General features: G+C 43.5%; 1 protein-coding gene across 2 annotated transcripts in view; it reads right to left on the minus strand.

The window, feature by feature from the left end:
• Positions 1 to 8,624: 8,624 nt before the first annotated feature.
• epha4b (eph receptor A4b) overlaps positions 8,625 to 22,500 on the minus strand; it is a 103,231-nt gene continuing 89,355 nt past the window's right edge. Inside the window, exons 14-19 of one of the 2 annotated variants that reach the window (XM_032531062.1) lie at positions 22,157 to 22,218; positions 18,646 to 18,855; positions 14,164 to 14,313; positions 13,838 to 14,031; positions 12,432 to 12,572; positions 8,625 to 12,181 (exon numbers count right to left, since the gene is read on the minus strand). In XM_032531062.1, the coding sequence (XP_032386953.1) occupies positions 12,082 to 12,181; positions 12,432 to 12,572; positions 13,838 to 14,031; positions 14,164 to 14,313; positions 18,646 to 18,855; positions 22,157 to 22,218 (857 nt within the window). In that variant the 3' untranslated portion in view covers positions 8,625 to 12,081. The remainder of the gene's footprint in view (positions 12,182 to 12,431; positions 12,573 to 13,837; positions 14,032 to 14,163; positions 14,314 to 18,645; positions 18,856 to 22,156; positions 22,219 to 22,500) is intronic. The other variant, XM_032531063.1, reaches the window with a different exon arrangement.

The raw sequence follows: 22,500 nt of genomic DNA on the forward strand, positions 1-22,500 counted from the left end.
CACACACACACACACACACACACACACACGTCTTAACTCATCCTTTGGGTCTGCCTGAGATGTCTTCCCCTTCAGCAGCTGCTAACAGTCCAGTTCAGCCTCTGACCCTGCCTGGGGGCCAGAGCCTTACATTCAGGTACTAATGATCTCTCTGCTTCAGACTGTCCCTCCTTCTCCATCCATCCATCCCTCACATGTTCCTCACTGCCGCTGTTACTAGATCTCCTTTGTCTACCGTTGATTTACTATATAAAATCATCCAAAGAGCACCATGTCATGAGACCTTTAAAGAAAAGATAGAATTTGTCTCCGTTTATGAAGATGGCTGTCAGAACCTGCACCCGTTTGGTATTCTCGCTCGTGAGCACGTCCATAATTGCGCACACCGTTGTGCATTTGCTGCTGAGCACATCTCGCTAAGTCCAGCGTCCATTAACATTGTGTTTACTGTCTCTGTATCATTAAGAACTGGGGACGTGTGTCCTAGTAAAAGGGGGGCATAAACTGAAGTGATGCAGCTACGGTCAGACTCACATTATTCTCTGTTCTATTTCCACGGCTGCCTGGAAGCCTAAAAGCCTTCATAAATTACACTGTTATTTGGGTCACACCTCTGTTAGTTAGCACGGCGCTGATTTAGAGCCCCAACTGCCTGCCCGTGGCTCTGAGTTTGTGCTTTCTATGCTCGTGCACATAACCACACACGCACAAGCGCATGCTATGTTGTAATGGCATAAACAATAACCATTTAATATCTACCAGACGGTATGACAGAGAGAAAGGCAGAAAGAAACGTTTATTTGATATTTTTGGGAATCAACCACAAGTACAGTAGAGTTTGAGTCAGCACTCACACACTCTTTTAGTAACCCATCGTGTGTGGTCAAACACCAACTATCTCAGTTTGTGTGCTTGCTCCATGTGGTCATGTATTGTGTGTGTGTGTGTGTGTGTGTGTGTGTGCACGCTGGTTTGCCTCTGAAGATGCTGTTAGTTTTCCATGACATTTTTCACAGAACCATGTGATTGTGGTTTTACACCACCAACTGGTTTTTAACTGGTAACTTGTAATTTGGATGTCCTGCTGGTTTTCTGTGTATACTGGGCTTCCAATGTGGATTTTCTCCCCTCCCCCTTAAGTCTATCTTCTGTGTCTGTGCATTCGGTTGCTAAATGGGATATTAAATTTCATTCAATTCAATTCCAACACAACCTGTATTTTATAATCTAACAACAAATGCCAGTATGAAACTATTTCATCCAGCTACTGTAAGTTTCAAGTTTATTATACCTTAAGTTGATGACTCACATGGCCGTGTATGCAGTGGAGTATCTGACAAATAAACAAATTGACCTGATTTAAGGTTCAAGATTCTTTATTATCATGTGCACAAAAAAATCGTCGTCGGCAATGGAAATCTTAGGCCTCAGGCACCTCCAACAGTGCTCATTAAATAACAAATAAAAGCAAAATCTGTGCAATATCTGTATCTATAAATGAGTAATATAATTTGTGTAGACAATACTGCTCATGATGGCACTAGAGGAGAAGTAGGGGGATATTTCAGTCTGGATTATAGCGGTGGACTGACCAACCGACCGGCTAGTAATGCTGCAGCCCTTGAGGTATGAAAAGCAACTCAATAATGCATGATTGTCACATTCAAGAAGTCTTTTCTTACATTTAAATGGTTTTCATCTAACAACAGATGTAATGATGTCATATGCAAAGGTCTTAAGGTGACCAAAATGCATTACGGACTTCAGTTTCATTCCAACAGCCTTTTTTTATTTTATTGTTTTTTAGATTTTTTTGGGGGGCTTTTTCTTTTTATTCAGAGTGACAGTGGATAGACAGGAAAGGGGGAGAGAGATGGGGGATGACACGCAGCAAAGCGCCACAGGTCGGATTCGAACCCGGGCCGCTGCAAAGGACTCAGCCAACATGGGACGCACACTCTTACTGGGGGTGCTAGAGGTCGCCCCAACAGACTTTTTACATTAGTTCATTTTTCAAAAAGTGAGAATGTCATTTTGGAATGAACATCAACAAGAAATAACCAAATTACCATAATGGCTGAAACCCAAATGGATATTTCCATGTGCTTCAGATGGTCCAGTAGAAATGCAAACGAATGTCTTGGTTAGGTTGTTGACCCTTGACCATTGGACCATTGACCTTCTCATCAACTTCAACTCATCGACCAGCCTGTCACACATGCTGGTCCATCCCTCATTTCGCCCTCCTCCAATTCTTTTGATTTTCTGAGGAAAGTCAGTGTTATATGTACATGAATGGCTTTTACTTCACAAGTCCACGGTTGAAAACTTTGACGCACTCTGAATTCTTTCTTCTTTGCACAATGTGAACCTTCCTTACTCATTCCCTGTTATACACAAGCAACAGCACTGCTCACCCAGACACTGTTTTCTCTTACGTCATCTGTCAAATCCCAAGAGGCTGCTAACCAATCAATGCCAAGTAGACATGCCCACTTGTCAATGGCAACCAACATGAAGATGACAAACTGGTTGGGGGAAGAGGAGGAGTTGGCGCAGGAGGGAAGGCAGCATAGGCTAGGCTAGGCTAGCTAGAGTAACTAACAATTGATCTATCATGGTGCTGATCCGGACTTCTAACTCACTAAGCCTCGCCTCCATGTCGATAAATAAACTACACTTGTTACACACACCATTACCGCTAAAGGAGGCAGAGGAGTAACTAAACATCTCACACACCAAGCAAGAGAAAGTAGGAGAGGGAGAAAGAGACGGCATGGCTAACTGCTAAGCTAAAGTTGCTAACCGTTGTTTGTTGTTTCGTATCCTCTTCATGTGAGAAACAAAAGAGAAAAGATGATGCGAAGAAAGACGCTCAGACTAGAGCCATATTGTTTTGATATGTTTTTGATGTTACAGAAAACATATTCCCCCCCCCGACTACCCTGGAGTAACCACATTTCTTATGGGCTACATAATGTAGAGAGTTGAACGTCCACCAACACTAAAAGAGCTCCCCCCCCCCCCCCCCCCCCCCCCCCCCCCCCCCCCCCCCCCCCCCCCCCCCCCCCCCCCCAAGCTCCGCCTCAGCCCGTAGACGGGGCGGCTGCTGTTTCTACGCTCTTCCCCCAAACATCAAGGCTTGATTGATGGCACTTGAAGAGCTGCGTTTGATTATACTGGATAGGAAACACACATGAAAACGTGGTGTGTACAAAAGAACACTTTCTGCTCCACACGCAGGAAATCATGTAACACGCTGCAATCAGCTGCTGCACCCAGGGTTGGTAATGGGATTTCACACGAGGGCAGAACTAGGCCTGTACATTTCTGAGTAAGAAGACATTAGCAGTATGTTTACACTTAAATAAATAAGGCTTCTATACACGCTAACACCCCATATGAGTTACCGAGCCCTGGAAAGACTCCCAGCCTGCGAGTGTGTATCTGTTTGTGTAATTTATAGACCAACAGATGTGGTTGTGCTACGTTTGCTCTAAATTTAGATTTTTCATCATCTTTTCTCCATCGACAGAGAGCACGATTTGAGCGAGAGGGAGTTTATCTTTGTTGCCCGGGTCCCTCTCGAGTCAGCCAATAGCAGCTCTGAATGTCATGTCTGCCAGGCATTAAACTGTGATTTTGACATCTGTAAGGGATTATGTGGTCAATATTATCTCAGTCCCTCCAAATCCCTCCAAGTATGGTTCTTCACCTTTTTTTTCTTCCTCAAACTCAGGCATTATTTATTCCCCTCTCCTCTTATTCTGTCCATCCTCTATCTGCTCGTGCTGGATTTTGAAATCTGTTACTGATTTTAGGTGGTCACAGGCAGTATTCTCGCTGATTCTCTTTTTTTCTGGTTACCTATTTGACGTGGGTCAAACTGTATTCGGAACATGTTTTAGCGCAACAACCACGGACAGATTATGAGACATCGGGCGCCTGGGCTCAGTCTCCTTGTAGTCCTTTTTGTGTCTTTGTAGTCGTTTTGGATCTCTTTATAGTAGCGTTGGGCCATATGGAAAAACTAAATATCACAATAATTTGATCGATGGCGAAATCTTAGGGTTGACTCATGGTCTTTTCACAAAATATTTACACAATGAGAGTTTTGCTAAAGAACCATCAATAATGTGGATACATTGACTGTGGTCAAAGGCAGGTAATGAAACAGCTAGTAAGTCTGCTAAGTTCAAAGAAGGCCATCACTTTACTGTAATGCAGCCTTTAAACACGATATTACGATATCCAAAATGTAAGATGATATCTAGTCTCATAAATGTATAATCCATATATTGCCCAGCCCTACTTTGTCTCATTGTTGACTCTTTTTGTTATCATGTTAAGTCTGTACGTATTTGTATAGCAAACCTTGATGGTTGTTTGAGTCTGTTTCAGTGACATTTTACAGGTGAACCAGAATTTTCAGTTGCTGCATCTGAACTTGAAGTAATCTGACTCCTGTCACAATCACAGTGAATTACCTCTGCACAGATATTATACCAATACTCCAACACACTATACAACATATCAAAGGAAACCAGTACAGAAAGCCAATGCAGGTTCTTTTTTTCTTAAAACAGGGTTTTTATGTTGTGAACATTTAAATTGCTCTACAAAGTGACAGTGTTTTAATGACATGTTACTGTTGCCTCCGCATGCTGTGAAGTGGTAATATGAAGGAACATACATTGGATTGAATTTTATTGGGGCCCTCTGACCCCTTGGGCCCGGCCACGAATCTCTGCATGCCGACTTTATCACTGATACATATAAACTCAACCTGTCTGGGATCCAGCTGACCCTAAAACAAACATCAAGAATAGTGTCTACCCGCAATCAAACCCAGGTGCGTTATCTTTATTGTCCTTTCACCATTCTTCTCCCCTTTTGGTGTTATCTGTCCCAACAAAAAATTGCACGGATCAACTCACAGCTCTGTCAACATCCATTTTCCTCTTCCTCTGCATGCACAAGAACGCACACACACACACACACACACACACACACACACACACACACACACACACACACACACACACACACACACACACACACACACACACACACAAACACACACACACACAGAGAGACCATGGCACAGACATACACCCAGGGTGGCGTCTCATTCCTGTGGCTGTTGAGAGCAGGCATGATGGGAGTGAGGCATGTAATGTGATTTATAGAGCTGGGCTCACTTTTCAAATTCAATCAGGAACTTTGATTACTGATGAAAATTTGAGACAGGAAATCGCTTTGATAGCAAACTAAAACCTCATGAGACAGAAGAGCACTGGCGTGTGCATGTGTGCGTTAAGACCGCGAAACACCGAGCCCGTCTGAACCCGGCCATATTTGATTAGAGAGGACGCACGCGATGCAATCAAGAGCGACAAAGCAGGAACTCCATCACACTTTCACCAATGACCCGATGAAATCCTTCCATTAGTTCAGATTCTATCTTTCTCTTGGTCTCCCTTTTTGATAGTCGCACCGCTTACTCACTCGCACGTGAGCATCGTTTTTGGTCTCCCTAACAATCTGAACACACAGATGTAACAATCACACACATGGACACACACACACACACACACACACACACACACACACACATATGGCTGACCCTGGAGAGGTCACAGTGGATCTATGGCTGTTTGGTCTCCTGTGTTATTTGCTGTTGCACATGAGGGGACGCTCTAACCCACACCGGCAGCATGACAGAGGGACCCAATTACCATTCCCATGAGAGAAAGAGAGAGAGAGTGTGTGTGTGTGTGTGTGTGAGAGAGAGAGAGAGAGAGAGAGAGAGAGTTTGCAGAGAAGAGTAACAGGGAAAATGGCAGAGATAGAGAGTAAGCGAGTGCTTGTGCATGAATGTGATACAAACATGACAGGCTCATCAGTCACCAATGGCCTTTTTAAAGTGTTCTCCATAGGGACAACTGACCTTTTCACATGATGCCAATAGCAGCTGCATGATGAATCAATCGCCTAAGCCTTTGGTACCCAGTAGCCTCCATGTTATCCAGAGTAAATACGTGGGATGACATTCTCTCTATTGGGACACCTGGAGACAAAAAGCCCAACGTTATGGATTGGCCTTTAATGGTGAAAGGAAACCCAGTGGTGATAGCAGAAAGAGGTAATGGACCTGAAAGGACTTCATGTGGAGAAAACTTTTGGATGGATGGGTGGATGGATGGATGGAGGTAGGGGAAATTAGAAAGCTATGAGATGAGGGGAAAAAGCAAGGAGAGGGGAGATAATGGGGGAGTCAAGGTCAGAGAATCAGCCGCAACCTTTCTGTCTGTCTGCACAGGATGGATAGGTTAGGGGAGAAAAAAAATGGGGATGCACAAGGCCAGCAGGAAGATTAAGAGGGCAGTAGGAGGATAAAGATACTGAGGAAATGGAGAACAGGACTGAAAAAAATGTCTAGCTGTGTGTGTGTGTGTGTGTGTGTGTGTGAGTGTGAGTGTGTGTGTGTGTGTGTGTGTGTGTGTGTGTGTGTGTGTGTGTGTCTGTGAGTGAATGAAAGAGAGACAGAGGGAGCGAGCGATAGGGGAATATGGAGCCTAATATGATGGGGTAAATGAGGTGTAATGGCGGTAACATAGAGTGACAGCAACTGGGCCAGTGCATTAAGGGGTTAACCAAGGCCAGGAGTCGCTGACCTTCCCCCTCCCCTGGGACAGAATTTTCTCTCAGTTAGAAACACACACACTCACGTAATGAAGACGTGGTTGCAGGACGGCCATGTTTTGCCATTCAAGAAACGTTATGAGGGGACCTTCATCGCTTTCATTATTAGAGCAGAGCTGGGAGCCAATGAGACTACTCTTGAATTTCCCTGTTATGTGCTGATTTTCTGCTAGGCTGGTCGGACGCTCCTCAAAACAAATGTAATACCTCCAGGCTTTGTTATACAGCGTAAAATAATTAAGCGAGGGCTTCATAAAACTTGCGTGTAAAGGCATATGGAATTTTATACCGTCATATTCTGCAAGTCCCCATGTAAATTTACTGGGGAACTGTGCAAGTGAAAATACATATTTCTTGTGTGTGTGTGTCTGAGAGAGAGAGAGAGAAACGGAAAAGCAAAAATGCAGCGAATGTTTGAAAGAAAAAGACACGGCAGGCTCCAGGTGAGAAATTAGAAATATTAGCATATTTATTACAGCAACATGAAAGACATTAGAATGCCTACACCCTTTACAACAAGCAACGCAGAGGGACAAATAAGCATTGTACGGTGGCCAAAGAAAGCGAGAGAGGAGGAGAGAAAGAGACAAGAGAGCTGAAATTCTTGAATGATAGTCACTCATGACAATTACAATACAGCCCTGATGGGGAATGGAGAACAAACACTATTGTTGAGATCAAGCAAACCAACCTTGAGATGGTGAAAAGTGACACAAACCTGGGATTTTTTTAGAGTTGAAACCAAACTGTGGGTGTGACCTCTGTATTCTTAAAATTTCTAAAGGTCGGAGTGTTGAATAAGCTTGTAAAAAGGGAGGGCGTTGTCACCATGCTCCCATTCTTTAACCCTCGTGTTGTCCTCGGGTCAAATGGACCCGTTTCAAAGTGTTTTGCATCAGAAATATGGATTTCTTTCAACCAAATTGCCCAAAAATAACAGGGATGATTCCATACAACGTTACTTTCATTGAGTTTTGGGGTGTTTTAGTTAGTCTCATAGAATTTGAATTATTTTGTTCAATGGTTTCCAAACAGTATCCGGACTAAACTTTGACATCTGAGATCCACTCAACATCCTCTGATCTCAACTATTAGTCAAAATAATTCATAGTTTCTGCATTTTTTTTTAACTAAAAACTTATGTATAATTTGATGTAAATGAGGTTTGTTGACGATGAATTCCAAGAAAAAGTGTAAAACTTATTATTAAACCAGCTCAGGTTTTTTTTTAAAAAGCACCAAAAGCTTGAAAAAGCGACAAATAAATCAGAAAAAGTGACAAAATCATCGGAGAAGCCCCCCAAAAAATATCCATTTTCAATTTTGACCTGGGAGACAAGTTCATGGTTAACGGGAAGACGACACAAGGGTTAAGTGATTCTTTTGTCTTTTTCTAATCCTGACCTTGCATGAGGAATGTTGCACATGAAAACAAGTATGCAACCAAATGTAGCCTATCACATCATAAGCTAATTACATCCATAATCTAATCAAATATCTTACCACTCAAATAAATAAGAACAATTTTTGTCCATGTATCTACCAGCTTTAAGATTCTTTATAATACTTCAGAACAAAATGACTTTGTTCTGCCTAGAGGAATCAAAGTGAAGGTGCTGTTAGAGGGGGGGCCAGGGTGTTGATGTGTGGTCATCTTTAAAACACAGATAAATACTACCTTTACATACACTTTACTCTCAATATCACCTCTATTGGTCAACAAAAAGGAACAATATCTCAGTAAATAAGGCATCTAAAAGGCCAGCGGTCAAGTTTAGTCCGCTAGAGTGAAATCATAGAGTTAGCAAGAGTAGAATGTACTAACATTTAGTTTGTTCGTAGTTTGTATTGTCATCTGAAACCATAGGACAGAAATGGACTGTTCACTAAAGCCGCCTACGCATGATCTGCGGTGAAGGCCTACGGGGAGAGAAGATAACTCGGAGGAAGCGCCACCCTTGGCGTGGTGCTCAAATTTGCCGCTGCGCTAAAAGTTCAAATTATTTCAACTTTGACCCCGTTGCTGCTGACCTTTCAATGGCGACGTATGCCTGCGCTGTGCTGTGCCTCTCTGCCTGCAGTAAGCTCTGCACCCTGCCTCGCAATTTGACCTCTGATCATGTGGTACTGTTGCTACGCCTAGCTTTACGTCAAGCTTTCTGTCCTAGAATGGCACATAATATACTTTACAGTTAGAGTGGCATTTTCGGATTTACCATCAAATTGTGTAGTCATCTTTAAAACACCGGGTCCTTGATTTCAGACAGAGGTAGACTTCTCATTTCAACCAAACATCTTTTTTTCTGGCTAAACGGACAGCTGTCACTGGCCTATTTTAGGAGCTGACTCCATGAGTTGGTTGAAAACACTGACCCGGGCTGACGTTTTAATGTTTCCAGCTCCCTTGTTTTAAAACTAGAAGCCTGTAAAAGGGTTTAAAAGGGCCCATTCTTGGATTTTCAAACAACATGGCTCACTTTCAATATTACAAAAGAAAAGGCTTTTAGTATGAGGACTAAACAGTGTGTTAGCGCAAAAGAAACGGTACTTTGGGTAATTTGGCAGGTGTTGCTCGGGTGTAAACTTCCCCAAATCCACCAAAGAATCTAACACACGGACGCAAACACCATGTGTAATCCCTTCCTTCCACTTTTGCATTTATATTTTGGGTTTCAGAAAGGCTGAAAAAGATCCCCCCACCCTCCAAACTCTTTAAATGCTGAGGAACACTCTTACGTCGTGCAAATTGCCTAAGCGCGCAGAGAAATGCAAAGATTGACAGGTCTGCCGTGCCTAGTTACCGTTGCTAAGCTATGACTGGACAATTTGTGCAAGGGTGGAGGGGTTTAGCGAATGTTCAGTTTGTTATGTCTGTGGATAGAAATTTGATCTGAGGACGTCTCATATCTCAACCTCCCTACTTCCATCCCTACCTCACCCAAACAAGCATTTTACAAGCTGTTATGTAGGCGGACACACGCTTAAAAAGTGCATGTAATTACTGTTTAAGAGAGTTATGCAAATAAAGCCAGTGTGTCAATAGGGAAAGTCCATTCTACTCATTCTAACACTATGGTAGAAACTGCAGTCACTGTCACCTGTCAATCAAAGCTGGAGCTTCGCACCATGCTACATTCCTTTGTTCAGACCAACAAATCACCTCCCTTCCCTTTCCTCCTGCGTGACCCGCCCCTGAACGAGTACTTCAGAAATCTCTTTTTCACAATAAAAGTACATCATAGTCATCATCATCATCATTATCATTACAAACATTCTAACATTGGAAATCAACACTGTACAATTTTTACACTATGATACAGTCATATATACTGTACTTTATGCCACTGTTGGTCCTGTAGAGTACCACATATATTAAAACCAAGTCTGGGAAGACACTAAAGCAGGTTTAGTGCCATTAATGCAGTGCACGCAAAGAGGGTCCCATCATATCTAAGCTTGCATTTAATGTGATAAGCAGCAATTTCCCTCTGATAGAGAAAAAAACAACAAACCAATTCATTTGCTTTTTGCTGTAAACATTGTTTTGTAAATGTACCTCATCAGTATTGGTTTGAAACTCGGGATGCTTGAAATAGATTGGCATGACTGATAACAAGTTAGTGAGACAATTCAAGACACACAACTTGTAGGGCTGGGTAATATATCAATATTACTGAGACTAGATATCGTCTTACATTTTGGATATCGTAATATAAGAAAAGTGTTGTCTTTTCCTGGTTTTAAAGGCTGCATTACAGTAAAGTGATGTCATTTTCTGAACGTACCAGTCTGTTCCAGCTGTTCTATTATTTGCCTTTACCTACTTAGTCATTGTATCCACGTTACGGAAGACTATTTATCAAAACCTTCATTGTCTAAATATTTTGTGAAAGCACCAATTAGCAAGCCTACAATATCGTCGCAATATCGGCATTGGTGTATTTGGTCAAAAATATTAGATTTGCTATTTTCTATATTCCCCAGCTCTACTCTCGCTTGGTGGCGGCACACTGCTAATATTTCATCTTGATGAAAAAAGGGTTCTTTCCAATGCTCCCTATCATCAAGCAGACTATTTGAACAAAGAACTCTCATAACCGGGACTGCCCTTGTGTTATCATCCAGCCATACGAACTGATGACAGGACAGAGTATAGTAGGATCGGTGGTATGTTGCCCAGATGAACATTTCAAGGTTACTGTACATGGCCCAACACTGGAAAAACAAGGAACGCGTTCTTAACAGTGGCAACTCAATGAAGACCTTGGCGTCCCCTTCGCCCAACACATTAAACACTATAACACACCTGAAACATGGGAAGGCAAACGTTCTGGGCTGAAATATTCCCAACAACATCATACTGTAACAGCTGGATAGACAATGTTGTTGGGAATAGACAGTCAGTTATGGAAGAGTAAAAAAATGTATCTGTGCTAACTGCAGCGTAAGCAGTTTTTTGCGGTTTCTTTGCACTCGGTTACATCACAAGTGCAAGCGGACTAGCGAAGGTGCACTGGGTCTAGTTGCTATGGAAGTGGGTCTGAGAGCCGTCTCTAGGGAAGCCCTTGTCCTGGTCAATACACTATTTAAACGAATCTCTTGTCCATTCTACACGAGGGTAGCAAAGTCTTTATCCCTCTCTAGCTCTAAAGGTCCGGTTTTCTGTTCCCCTTGTCCCCCCCCACACATTCATGTCATTCAGAATCTGGGCTCACTCACTGGCTCTCTGTACACAGAGAGCACTGGAAAGGGCCATACGTGTACTAGGTAATAACTCCCATTAAGTTTGAGCGATACAAACCTCACCACCATTACAAACGTTAGGTCCATCTCTACGGTTGCGGGACACGTAGCCCATATAAACATATATCTACACATATACATATCTTCTGATCCTTTTTAAACTCTTCGAGGTGAAAACGCAAAACGGAAACAGAATGACGGAAAAAAAACAACAACTCTACACCTCACAGACAGTGATGATAATTATATTCTAATTTGTTTTGTTTTTTTGTCTTTTTTGTTTTGTTAATATGCTTTTCTTCTTTTGCTGAGCTGATATGGTGTGAAATGGTCCGGGATGCTGTAGATGTGGCCTTGTTGTTGGTCGTGCGTCTCTCTGTCGCTCCACAGCGGTGGCGGTGGCGCCGGGACTCTGAGTGCTAAAGCCGGTAGTGCCCATCGGGGATGGGAAGAAGGGTGAAACTGCGAGAAGGTGAAGGAGTCAAGCGTCCATGTTGTCTCCATCTCAGCGTGTCTTAAGATCAATGGAGGCCCGAGCACAGAGTTTCCATTACAACTTCCATTTCGCTGGGGAAACTCTTCACAGGAGCATCCATTTTGGCTCTGTCTCACTGTGTGTTTATGTGAAAACTGTTATACTTGGACGTGCGTCCCCTGGGTCTGCAGGTTCTGCACACTGGACAAAATCTTCTTCTGGTGGCCGGCAAGACTCACACCCATCTTGGACAATTCACTACAAGGATGACAGAAAGAAAATGCAAAAATATTTCAACAGCATTCATTAATACCACTTTTAGATAAGGAAATCTACATAGTCCCTTAAATGGCAAGCAGCTGCTGAGGTTTCATGTCCAAGACACTTGAGTAAATCCCTTTTTTATACTTTCAAATGACACTCAAGTGGAATATATTATGTCTTTTACTGACAATATTGACCTTTTGAGTGCTTCATTTCACTGGGTTGAGTCACCAGCCGTTTGTACCTGACACTGATGTAGAGGATTGAGTCCAAGCTGACATATCCAGCACTGGAAAAGTTCTCCTTATACTGGCCCATCTTGATGGCCTCCAACCACTCATCCACTGTGCTCACACTGAGCTCTGGGGTGGACAGGTCCTCCCTGCTGGGATACAAAGCACACTCGCAACTCAATGAAATAGGCCTTTTTAACGGCAGCCATTTTGACTCGTCATAGTAGGAAAAGCACAGCTGAAATTGATAACCTTAACGATGGCCTTTTTAATGAGTCAGCATGCACAATATCAGGGTCTCTCTTAAGTGGAATGCAGCCATCATTAATGGTTTTGAATACATCTGTGCTTTTCCTATATGACACGTCAACATGTCTGCCGGGAAAAAGGTCTATGTTGTCCTGTTGAGTGGCTTTATAAGTTTCTGACTGGTGCTGAGGTCCATCATTTATCCCTGGAGCTGTACTTCAGTCTAACTCTCGTTAGGGCATTTATTGTATAAAATAAGACGTGTCAGCAGGCTTCTGGAGCAGCTGGTTAATGCTCATTCAGGGTGCTCTATCTGCACTGGGACAGACAACAACCACCGCATGACAGACTCAAATCCCCTGTAAAACACAAACAAAACATAAACCCTAAACTTAACCTACCTTTTAGTGGGTAAGCATGATTAGTGAGTCACCCCCTCCTCGCTAGCAAACATGGCTTTACTTGTCGGACCGTTTGACTTGTTGGTTTGCTTCCTATTGCTAGAAGTTCTTGTGAATGATCTCTGTGTTAATCATTTGCATTTTCCCACTCAGTAGATACCTTGTGGGACTAATTGCATCTGCTCTTACTGTATATCTGTACTTGTTGCATATGCTCCAGTTAAGGCCAAGACATTGTCTATATGCTCTTCATTCTGGTACTGTTGTTCTTCGTGTCTACAGTGTGTGTAGGCCTTTGTTAGTAGTGCTTTTGAGCTTCTGTTGTCTGATTTATTTTCTTTGTTGAGAGTGTCTTCTGTTATCTTTGAAAGGGACGGAAACATCTTCTCTTATGCTAGTCTGAACATCAGCTAAATGTAATGTAAAATGTAAAATTAATAAAATTCTACGGATGTGTGTGAACTGGGAAGGAAGAGAGTCTAAATGTAGACTGGGAGACTAAGGATATGCCAACCCACAACCCTATATTCATACCTTTTCACTGACAAATGTGACTTTGCTGAGAAAAGATAAGAATATAATTTTACCAAAACCACAATGACATGTTTTACTTTGCACAATTTTCAGTACTGACAAAGTAGATTTACAATGTAAATCTAAAGCATTGATTATGTCTTCTACGTCTTCTTCTATGTGTAACGTCCAACAGTATAACCTAATCCAAATATGTCAGGCCTAGTATATGGGTGTGTGTCAGAGCTCAGTACCATGCTGAGCTGTTGGCGAGCTCTCTGAGGCTGGCTGGGTTTCTGATCAGCTTGTCCAGGATTGTGACAATCTGTCCAAACTTTGGCCTGTCACTGCGTCCCTTCTCCCAGCAGTCCAACATGAGCTGGTGCAACACCACAGGACAGTCCATAGGAGCGGGAAGACGGTAGCCCTCATCTATTGCTTTGATCACCTGTGGGGAGATGGGGTAAAATAACCGGTTCTGGGATCAATGCAAGAGAGGGAAATCCAAATCTCCAGGACAAGTCATTCTCACAGTCTCGGTCACTGTAACTGAGACATGATGCATGTGTTTGTGACTCACGTCCTGGTTGGACATCTCCCAGTAGGGTCTCTCTCCGTATGAAATCACCTCCCACATGACGATGCCGTAACTCCACACATCGCTGGCTGAGGTGAACTTCCTGTAAGCGATGGCCTCTGGAGCCGTCCACCTGATGGGGATCTTTCCTCCCTGGAGATAGTTCACCACACAGTCAACACATTACGGCATACTGAATATGTCCACCTGTGTTTTACCCTGTCTGTAATGGTGTAAATATGTACTGTATGGGGGCGGGTACTTATTTTTTAACAGTCAAGTATCAAAAATTGAGGAGGACACGCTGTTGGATGCTGTCCTCGTCTCCTACTTTCTTTAATGCCTAACAAATCTATCTCTTTCTCTCTGACCCGTCTTTCTGCTTGAGCAGCACTGGTTAAAGCCTGATATATAAGTAGAAGTAATTACACTGGTTGACTGTTGATCTCTGTTTCAGACTGATACCTCTGGTTCAGGCGGGACCTCATCTCAACACGGGCCTTTTTCAGTCGTGGAAAATACTATTACTGGATTGAAGCAGCAAACATTCAGCGTAGAAGTAAAAAAAATGACATAACACTATTTATAATAAGTTTATTTGATTCACAGCTGCTGTAGTGTTTTGACCTTGACAACCCAACTGCCTTTTACAGCAAAGTTGTGACTAGTTAACTTCCTAAAGCAGGCGCAATCGCTTGTTTGCTATGTGGGGTCAGGACTACGTTAACACACTGACAACACTGTATTCACAGTGATTGTGTAAAGGTGTTCACGAGATATAAACCTTTCATTAACTGCTAGCCGTCTTCTCTTGTTTTCATGGAGACAGACGCTGCGTGCATGGAGGGGAGGGGCTGTGTGTGTGTCTGTGTGTCTGTGTGTGTGTGTGTGGTGACAGAGGGACGGGGGAGAGCAGGGGAAGAAAATGCAGCTGAACGAATACTCTGCATGTTTTAAATAGTATTAAAAAAAAAAAATTAATGACAAAACGCAATGCGTGGCGGTCGGTGTTGATTGTGTGGCGCACCGCCACAAATTAGTCGTTCTGTGTTGGAAACACTGCAGAGCAGGTGAGATTACACTTCAGTTTAACAAAGCACTCCTCTCTAATCTGCTCGCATCAGAGGTTACTTTTACCCCCGTGTCTATTTTCTCACACTTACGCCATCTTTTTTTCATCTTCTTGCATGCTGCTCTGGCCTTTGTTGTTGATGCACAGATCAAAAGGATTCCATAAAGCCCACTGTATAGACACAATAGGCAGTAACACACCCCTACCCTCTCTCTCTCTGTCTCTCGGGTGCTCTGTCTAACACACACACACACACACACACACACACGCCGTACCTCTATAGGGCTCGGTTCAGCTTTTTAACATGCTGCCTCCGCACCACCTAGCACCATCTCTGCTTGGACAAAGTCAAATAAAAGACAAAGCTGCCAAGTCACTCGGCACTGTACTTTTGTTTTCACCACCCCTACCCCATCCTCTTTTTTCTCTTTTAACTGCTCTCTCTGGATCCTTCCCCTGCCTTCCCTTCTGCTCTCTCCCTCTCTTTCTCTCTAAGCGTCCCTCGATCTCAGTCTCATTTTGATATCTACTTCTCTCTCCCTCTCTCCCTCTCTCTCTCTCTCTCTCTCTCTCTCTGCCTCTTCCCAATCTCCGCCTCGGTCTCTCCCTCTCTCATCCTCCTCTCACCCCCCATCTCATGCCTGCAGCTCTCCATCTAGGTCTCCTGACATCAGTGGTGGTGGGGGGGGATGTGATTGCAATAGAGCAGTCAGCGGCTGATACATTCCTCCCAGGGCAATGCTAATGCCATATTAAAAATAACATCCCCAACACTTCCTATGAATATGAATAATGCCATCTCCTCGTGGGCATTTTAGAGGAGTTACTCCGCAGTGGTTTGAGACACTGACGTTTGGCTTGCTCCATTCTCTCTGTGCTCTGTGAGAGGATGGGGATGGTACCCGAGACTTCTTTAATTTGACTATATATGGCAAAACATGAAGTTTGTGCCCCGTGTGTGCATTTCATTTTGTGAACAGTGTATAGCACTTTGTGTACGTGTCATGTGTGTGTCAAAACTTTAACTGTGTTACACGTGTTTAGAGCCTTACAGTATGTATAAGTCATTACAGGTCCCCTCAGTGCTTACTGTTGTAACTGAGACCAGACACCGGGCCAGAGTTGTCCAAATGATATACACTCTTATGGGGTGAGGGTCCCGCTGTATTGCCACAGGTGTGACGTCCGTTGTATCATCGATATTACACAATATACAGTGAGGGAAAAAAGTATTTGATCACCTGCTGATTTTGTACATTTGCCCACTGACAAAGAAATGAACAGTCTATAATTTTAAGGATAGATTTATTTGAACTGTGAGAGACCGAATAACAACAACAAAATCCAGAAAAAAGCATGTCAAAAATTTTATAAATTGACTTGCATTTTATTGAGGGAAATAAGTATTTGACCCCTCTGCAACATGACTTAGTACTTGGTGGAAACCCTTGTTGGCAATCACAGAGGTCAGACGTTTCCTGTAGTTTCCCAGTTTGACACATCTCAGAGGGATTTTGTCCCACTCCTCTTACTCCATTCATTAAGGTTTCAAGGCTGACGTTTGGCAACTGGAACCTTCAGCTCCCTCCACAGATTTTCTATGGATTAATCTGGAGACTGGCTAGGCCCCTCCAGGACCTTAATGTGCTCTTCTTGGGTTCATTCCTTTGTTGCCTGGCGTGTGTTTTGGGTCATTGTCATGTGGAATACCATCCCAACCCACAATGCCCTGGTGAGGGAAGGAGGTTCTCACCCAAGATTTGACAGTACACGGCCCTGTCCATCGTCCCTTTGATGCGGTGAAGATGTCCTGTCCTGTTGCAGAAAAACACACCCCAAAGCATAATGTTTCCACCTCCATGTTTGACGGTGGGGTGGTATGTTCTCGGGGTCTAGGCGATTCCTCTCTCCTCCAAACACCACAAGTTGAGTTGATGACAGAGCTCCATTTGGTCCATCTGACCACAACACCTTTTCACCCAGTTTCCTCTTGAAAAATTCAGATGTTCATGGCAAACTTCAATGGCATGTATGTTGCTTTCTGGAGTAGGGGACCTTGGCGATGGCTGCAGGATTTTCATCCTTCACGCGTAGTGTGTTACCAATCTTTTTTGACTATGGTCCCAGCTGCCTTGAGTTCATTGACAAGATCCTCCCGTGTAGTTCTGGGCTGATTCCTCACTGTTCAACTCCACGAGGTGAGCTCTTGCATGGAGCCCCAGGCCGAGGGAGAGTGACAGTTCTTTGGTGTTTCTTCCATTTGCGAATAATCGCACCAGCTGTTGTCACCTTCTCACCAAGAGCTTTTCTTGTAGCTCATTCCAGACTTGTGTAGATCTACAATCTTGTCCCTGACATCCTTGGAGAGCTCTTTGGTCTTGTTGGAGTGTTTGGTATATGACTGATTGATTGTTTCTGTGGACAGCACTCCCTTTAAGAGTGTGCTCCTAATCTCAGCTCGTTATCTGTTTAAAAGACACCTGGGAGCCAGAAATCTTTCTGATTGAGAGGGAGTCAAATACTTATTTCCCTCATTAAAATGCAAATCAATTTTTGAAATCAACATTTTTGACATGCATTTTTTTGGATTATTCTGTCTCTCACTGTTCAAATGAATCTACCATTAAAATTATAGACTGATCCTTTCTTTGTCAGTGGGCAAATGCTACAAAATCAGCAGGGGATCAAATACTTTTTTCCCTACTGTATATACTTAAAGTAGCAAGCGCCCTCTTGCCACTCCTGAGACTGCAGCTTTCTCGTGTGGTAGTGTACTTTACATATCCAGCCCTGGACAGTTATAATCTCCTATCTCTATTCTGGAAAACAAACGACGTAGTTTGTTTCCTAAACAATGTGTTTTCATGCATCATTATAAAGTGGCCATATTGAAATGGGAGGCCGTGCACTGCAGTGATCAACTTTTCCCACATATGTTTGAAGTGCTTGCTTTGTTTACTGTGGGAATCGAGACCAGTATAATTGGTTCACTGTGAACCCCCGATGTCAGAGGAGATTACCAGAATTTGTTTTGGGAGGTTCCATTCCAAATTGAAAGCACCTGTTGTGCATTTAGTGTTTGTGTGAATGGAGATAACTGAGTGGATCCAACTGGACTTCCTATCAGCTCTGATCAGGTGTATCAGGAGAAAAAATTTAGAAGTTTTCATTCCTAAAAGATGAGACGGAGAGTGTGGATTGGGAAGTACAGGGACAGATTACATGTATTTGCTCTTCGTCTTTGGGTCTATTCGGGTCAACCACGTTTTGGATTAGAACTGAATATCTTAGGGTTTATGTTTTAAGTTTGGTTTTGGACTGAATCTAATGATGAATAGGTCAGTGGGTGGGGGGACTGTAACTGGAAATACCATTTGCTTATGACAGCTGCAGAACATGAAAGCGTGTCTTACCCTTGTGGTGTAGGCCGCCTCCGGGTCGTCCTCCAGAACTCGACTCAGGCCAAAGTCGGACACCTTACACACCAGGTTGCTGTTGACCAGGATGTTTCGAGCTGCCAGGTCTCGGTGGACGTAGCTCATGTCTGACAGGTACTTCATACCTGAGGCGATGCCGCGCAGCATGCCCACCAGCTGGATCACCGTGAACTGGCCGTCGTGTTTCTGGAGGGTGAGACAAGGAGAAAGGTGAATGAATGCACAGCACATGAGTGTAAATGCTGACATTAGTGATGGTGGTCATAGTGATCAGGGTAAAGTCTTCAACACGCTCAGCTGGAAGTGAAGGTGTAAGCCAGGATTTATCTGTAATGACAGTGCTTCTGAAGTGATTCAGAGACTCTGAATCCCTGCCAGCTCTTGCTAACCCTACGCTTTGACCTCTCTCTGGAGGGTGGCAAGCAAAAGATGAATTTCTCCGCCCAGGGATCAGTGGAGATCACCAAAAAAAGACAAGAAAGAAAGACTACTTGCAGGGGATTGGATCTGACAGGGCAGACAGAACTTTCCTGTCTAACACTGGTCGTGTGTGCGTGCAGAGCTCACAGTTTTTTCAGATTTGAGCTGTCTTTGGCAGAGAGACCAGAGCCTGGTGATCGATGGTGGTCCAGCTCACCTTCCTCTGCCAATTATTTCTGCCCTGGACCAACGGTCCCCGTTAAAAAGCCATCCGTGTTATCAGTCACCCTCTCTGTCCTTTGGTTCATCTCTCCTCCCCTCTGTCTCTTTGTTCTCGCCATCCATCGCTGTGTGTCCTTAGTCACTGTCTCCATGAGAGAGAACTCAGTATTACTTTGACTCGGTCTCCATCTGTCTATCTATCTTCCTTCATCTTTCTACATCTGTGCACACCCCCCCTCCTCCCTCTCTCTCTCTCTCTCTCTCTCTCTCTCTCTCACTCCCTCGGCAGCTGCAGAGTAAGTTAATTAGCCGGGGGTTTTGTGAGATGCTGATTGATTGGACTGTCTAACAAACCTACAGACTTCCTCTATCAATCTGCCCACCACATAGCATTTCCAGGAAGGAGGACGGGTGGGCACGGCAGGGAAAGAGAGAGAGAGGAGACAAACGCAAGGCACAGTGGTTGCACGAGGAGATGAAGTAGACTGATGACAAAGGTGACAATGGAAAAATGAGACTTTTTGGCGTATTCTTCCACATTGCTTAGGTTTTTAGTTTTTACCAAAAAAACTAAAAGGAAACACTTAAACACGCCAAGGGAAAGGAGAGAAAGGCTACTCTAGGTAGAAAGAAGGAGAGCAGAGAGAGGAAACCGACAGCAGTGGTTTTGTTATTTCCGAGGGACGACTGCTTAATAGATGGTCAGCATAATTAAAGACACATATGGATGCCAGGAGCACGGATGAGTTGTAAAACCCATAAAATTCCATAATTATATTGAGCCACTGCGGACACTCTTTATGACCCTCAGTGCATACACACAACATGCATGTATGTGCGTATGTGTGATTTTGTGTGTGTGTGTGTGTGTGTGTGTGTTCAGGCTATTCTGGCATCCGTCAGATTTCATTTCATTTTGCTTCAGCATCGCTGATGGGATTGGTGTCTATTTAGTGACGGGCCCATCATCACCGGCTTAATGGCTCTGGAGCACTGCAGTGATTTTACAGGCTGACAAACAACTTTGAATATGAATCAGGGGTCTTTTAATGTGAGACACACCAGGGCTGCAAAAAGCGATTCATCGGGGGGATGGGGGTCCAGTTCAAGGCTCCTCAGCCGAAGCAATACTGCTACTTCACTGGCACATATTTTATATGAACAGTATTAATGAATCACACGTTTAACCACATTTACAACATTTTATGCTTGCCTTCCACAATTGCAATTAAATAAAGATCCATACTTTTCTGGTTATAATTGGCATTTTAATTCATTTTGAGAAAGTACATCTAGATTTGGTATGTCTGCAGGCTTATGATATGTTTCCGAGGATGGGGTTTTCAACATCAATTCCTGTAATGATGTATTGAGTGACAGGCTCTGCTAACTCCGGTCATAATGCCGATCTCAATAAAGCCATGCTCACAGACTCCGTTCGATTTTTAAAGATCTGTTCACTGACAAGGGATTCAGCAATAACCTTGACTAAAATCGGCTTCAAAAGACTTCATTTTACAACACTGGCATGGATTTAAACTCTGTGTTCCCAGCTAAATCTAAAAATTTTTTTTATAATTTTCTTGTAAACAGTCTCTATACTGAGATGATTTTAGAGACTTGATCAGCATAATAGAAGTCTCTAGAAATATTGGTGGCCTGTATTCTCGATTATTCCATGATTACTCTGTTTCCCGTAAAACTCTTTAGCCTTTTTTTTTAATTCCCTTTTGTGGTGTTACACTTGAAATGAACTGTTCATTCTGTATCCCCACACAGAGCAAATGTTGCTAAAAACAATCACTTCTGGTGCTTTATTGGCCTTTATCAGCAGTCTGCCGTTGGTTCGCCCTGGATGTGGACCCTAAGTGCATTTCAGAGACCTATAGGAGGGGTCCATAGGGAGTTGGGTTGGGACCGGGGCGCGTCGTCGCGTACTGACCAAAAGTAGGAGTGGGACTGGTACCTGAGAGATGTCAGTTCCCCTGGGCACTGCCAGGTGCTCTTGAGCAAAGCACCACCCCCCCCCAACACACTCAGGGCTCGCTTTAGCCAGTCAGCCCCACTCACCTCGACATGCACCCATAGGCATGTATAGGACCTCACGTGGCTGTGTGTATTCAGGCGTGGTGTATGTGTGTAAAAAGCTGTATATTTAATTTCCCCTAGGGGATCAATGAAGACTGAAAAACAAAAGGAAAAAAAACACGTGGGGAGGCTATGCATCCTCTAAATGTTTCTGCCACGTTCTGTATCAAAACAACTAAAGAACACGGTTCGGGACATCGCATGTGTATGTATGACCATATATGCACATTAATCTCACTGAGTAATGCATATAATAAATTCTTGCCGCTAAACACCATGTGATTGTCACTTATTTACCTCATGCGGACCTAGAAGAAAAAAATCCACTAAAATTCACCCACTATCACTGTAACCGTGTATAATTAATCAATGGCAATTATCTGTCTGGCGCACACTGTGCAACTAAGGGAAGAGTTTTCCTTTTTATATGTGAAAATGGTCACATGTGTCTGTCCTAGCTACGTGCACACAAACAAACATTGTTTTTTTAGATTTCATTAACTGTATCTTTTAAATTGTAATGTGGTGACTGCGTATGAAAATGTGGCTCAAAACAAGTAAAAAAAAAAAAAATCTCATTATAGATTGAATTCTCCAGCTTGAGATGAAACCAATTTCAGTCACGAATATGTTTAAAAAGAAGAGCCTCAAAAGCTGGGACTATTTTCCACATGAGCCTTGTAACAGACCGTGGCCCTCCGAACCTTGCACAGGAAATGTCGTCCGCCATGTTCCTCCCAGCTAAGCCGCGACTCACCTTGAGGAAAGTGTCCAGGGATCCGTTTTCCATGAACTCCGTTATGATCATCACTGGTTTACCTACAGACACAAACAATAAGGCTGCTGTTAGTGGAGCCCACTGACAAGAAACAGAGCAACTAGAAACCAACTGGAAAGAAACGAGGCCAGAGAAGTAGCGGGGACCACAGCTGTGACCAGCCTTCCTCTCGGTCTCTCTGGCCCCCTCTGGGGAATAACATGGCATGTCGTCATCAGTCACACTGACAGCTTCTAATCAGCCCTCTCCATAAACGCCAGGAGATAATTAGAATGGACCAATCTACCAGAATGAGTGTGTGTGTGTGTGTATTAGGGGGGGGC

This window comes from Etheostoma spectabile, chromosome 12 (genome assembly GCF_008692095.1).
Source record: "Etheostoma spectabile isolate EspeVRDwgs_2016 chromosome 12, UIUC_Espe_1.0, whole genome shotgun sequence".
In the NCBI taxonomy this organism is placed as follows: domain Eukaryota; kingdom Metazoa; phylum Chordata; class Actinopteri; order Perciformes; family Percidae; genus Etheostoma; species Etheostoma spectabile.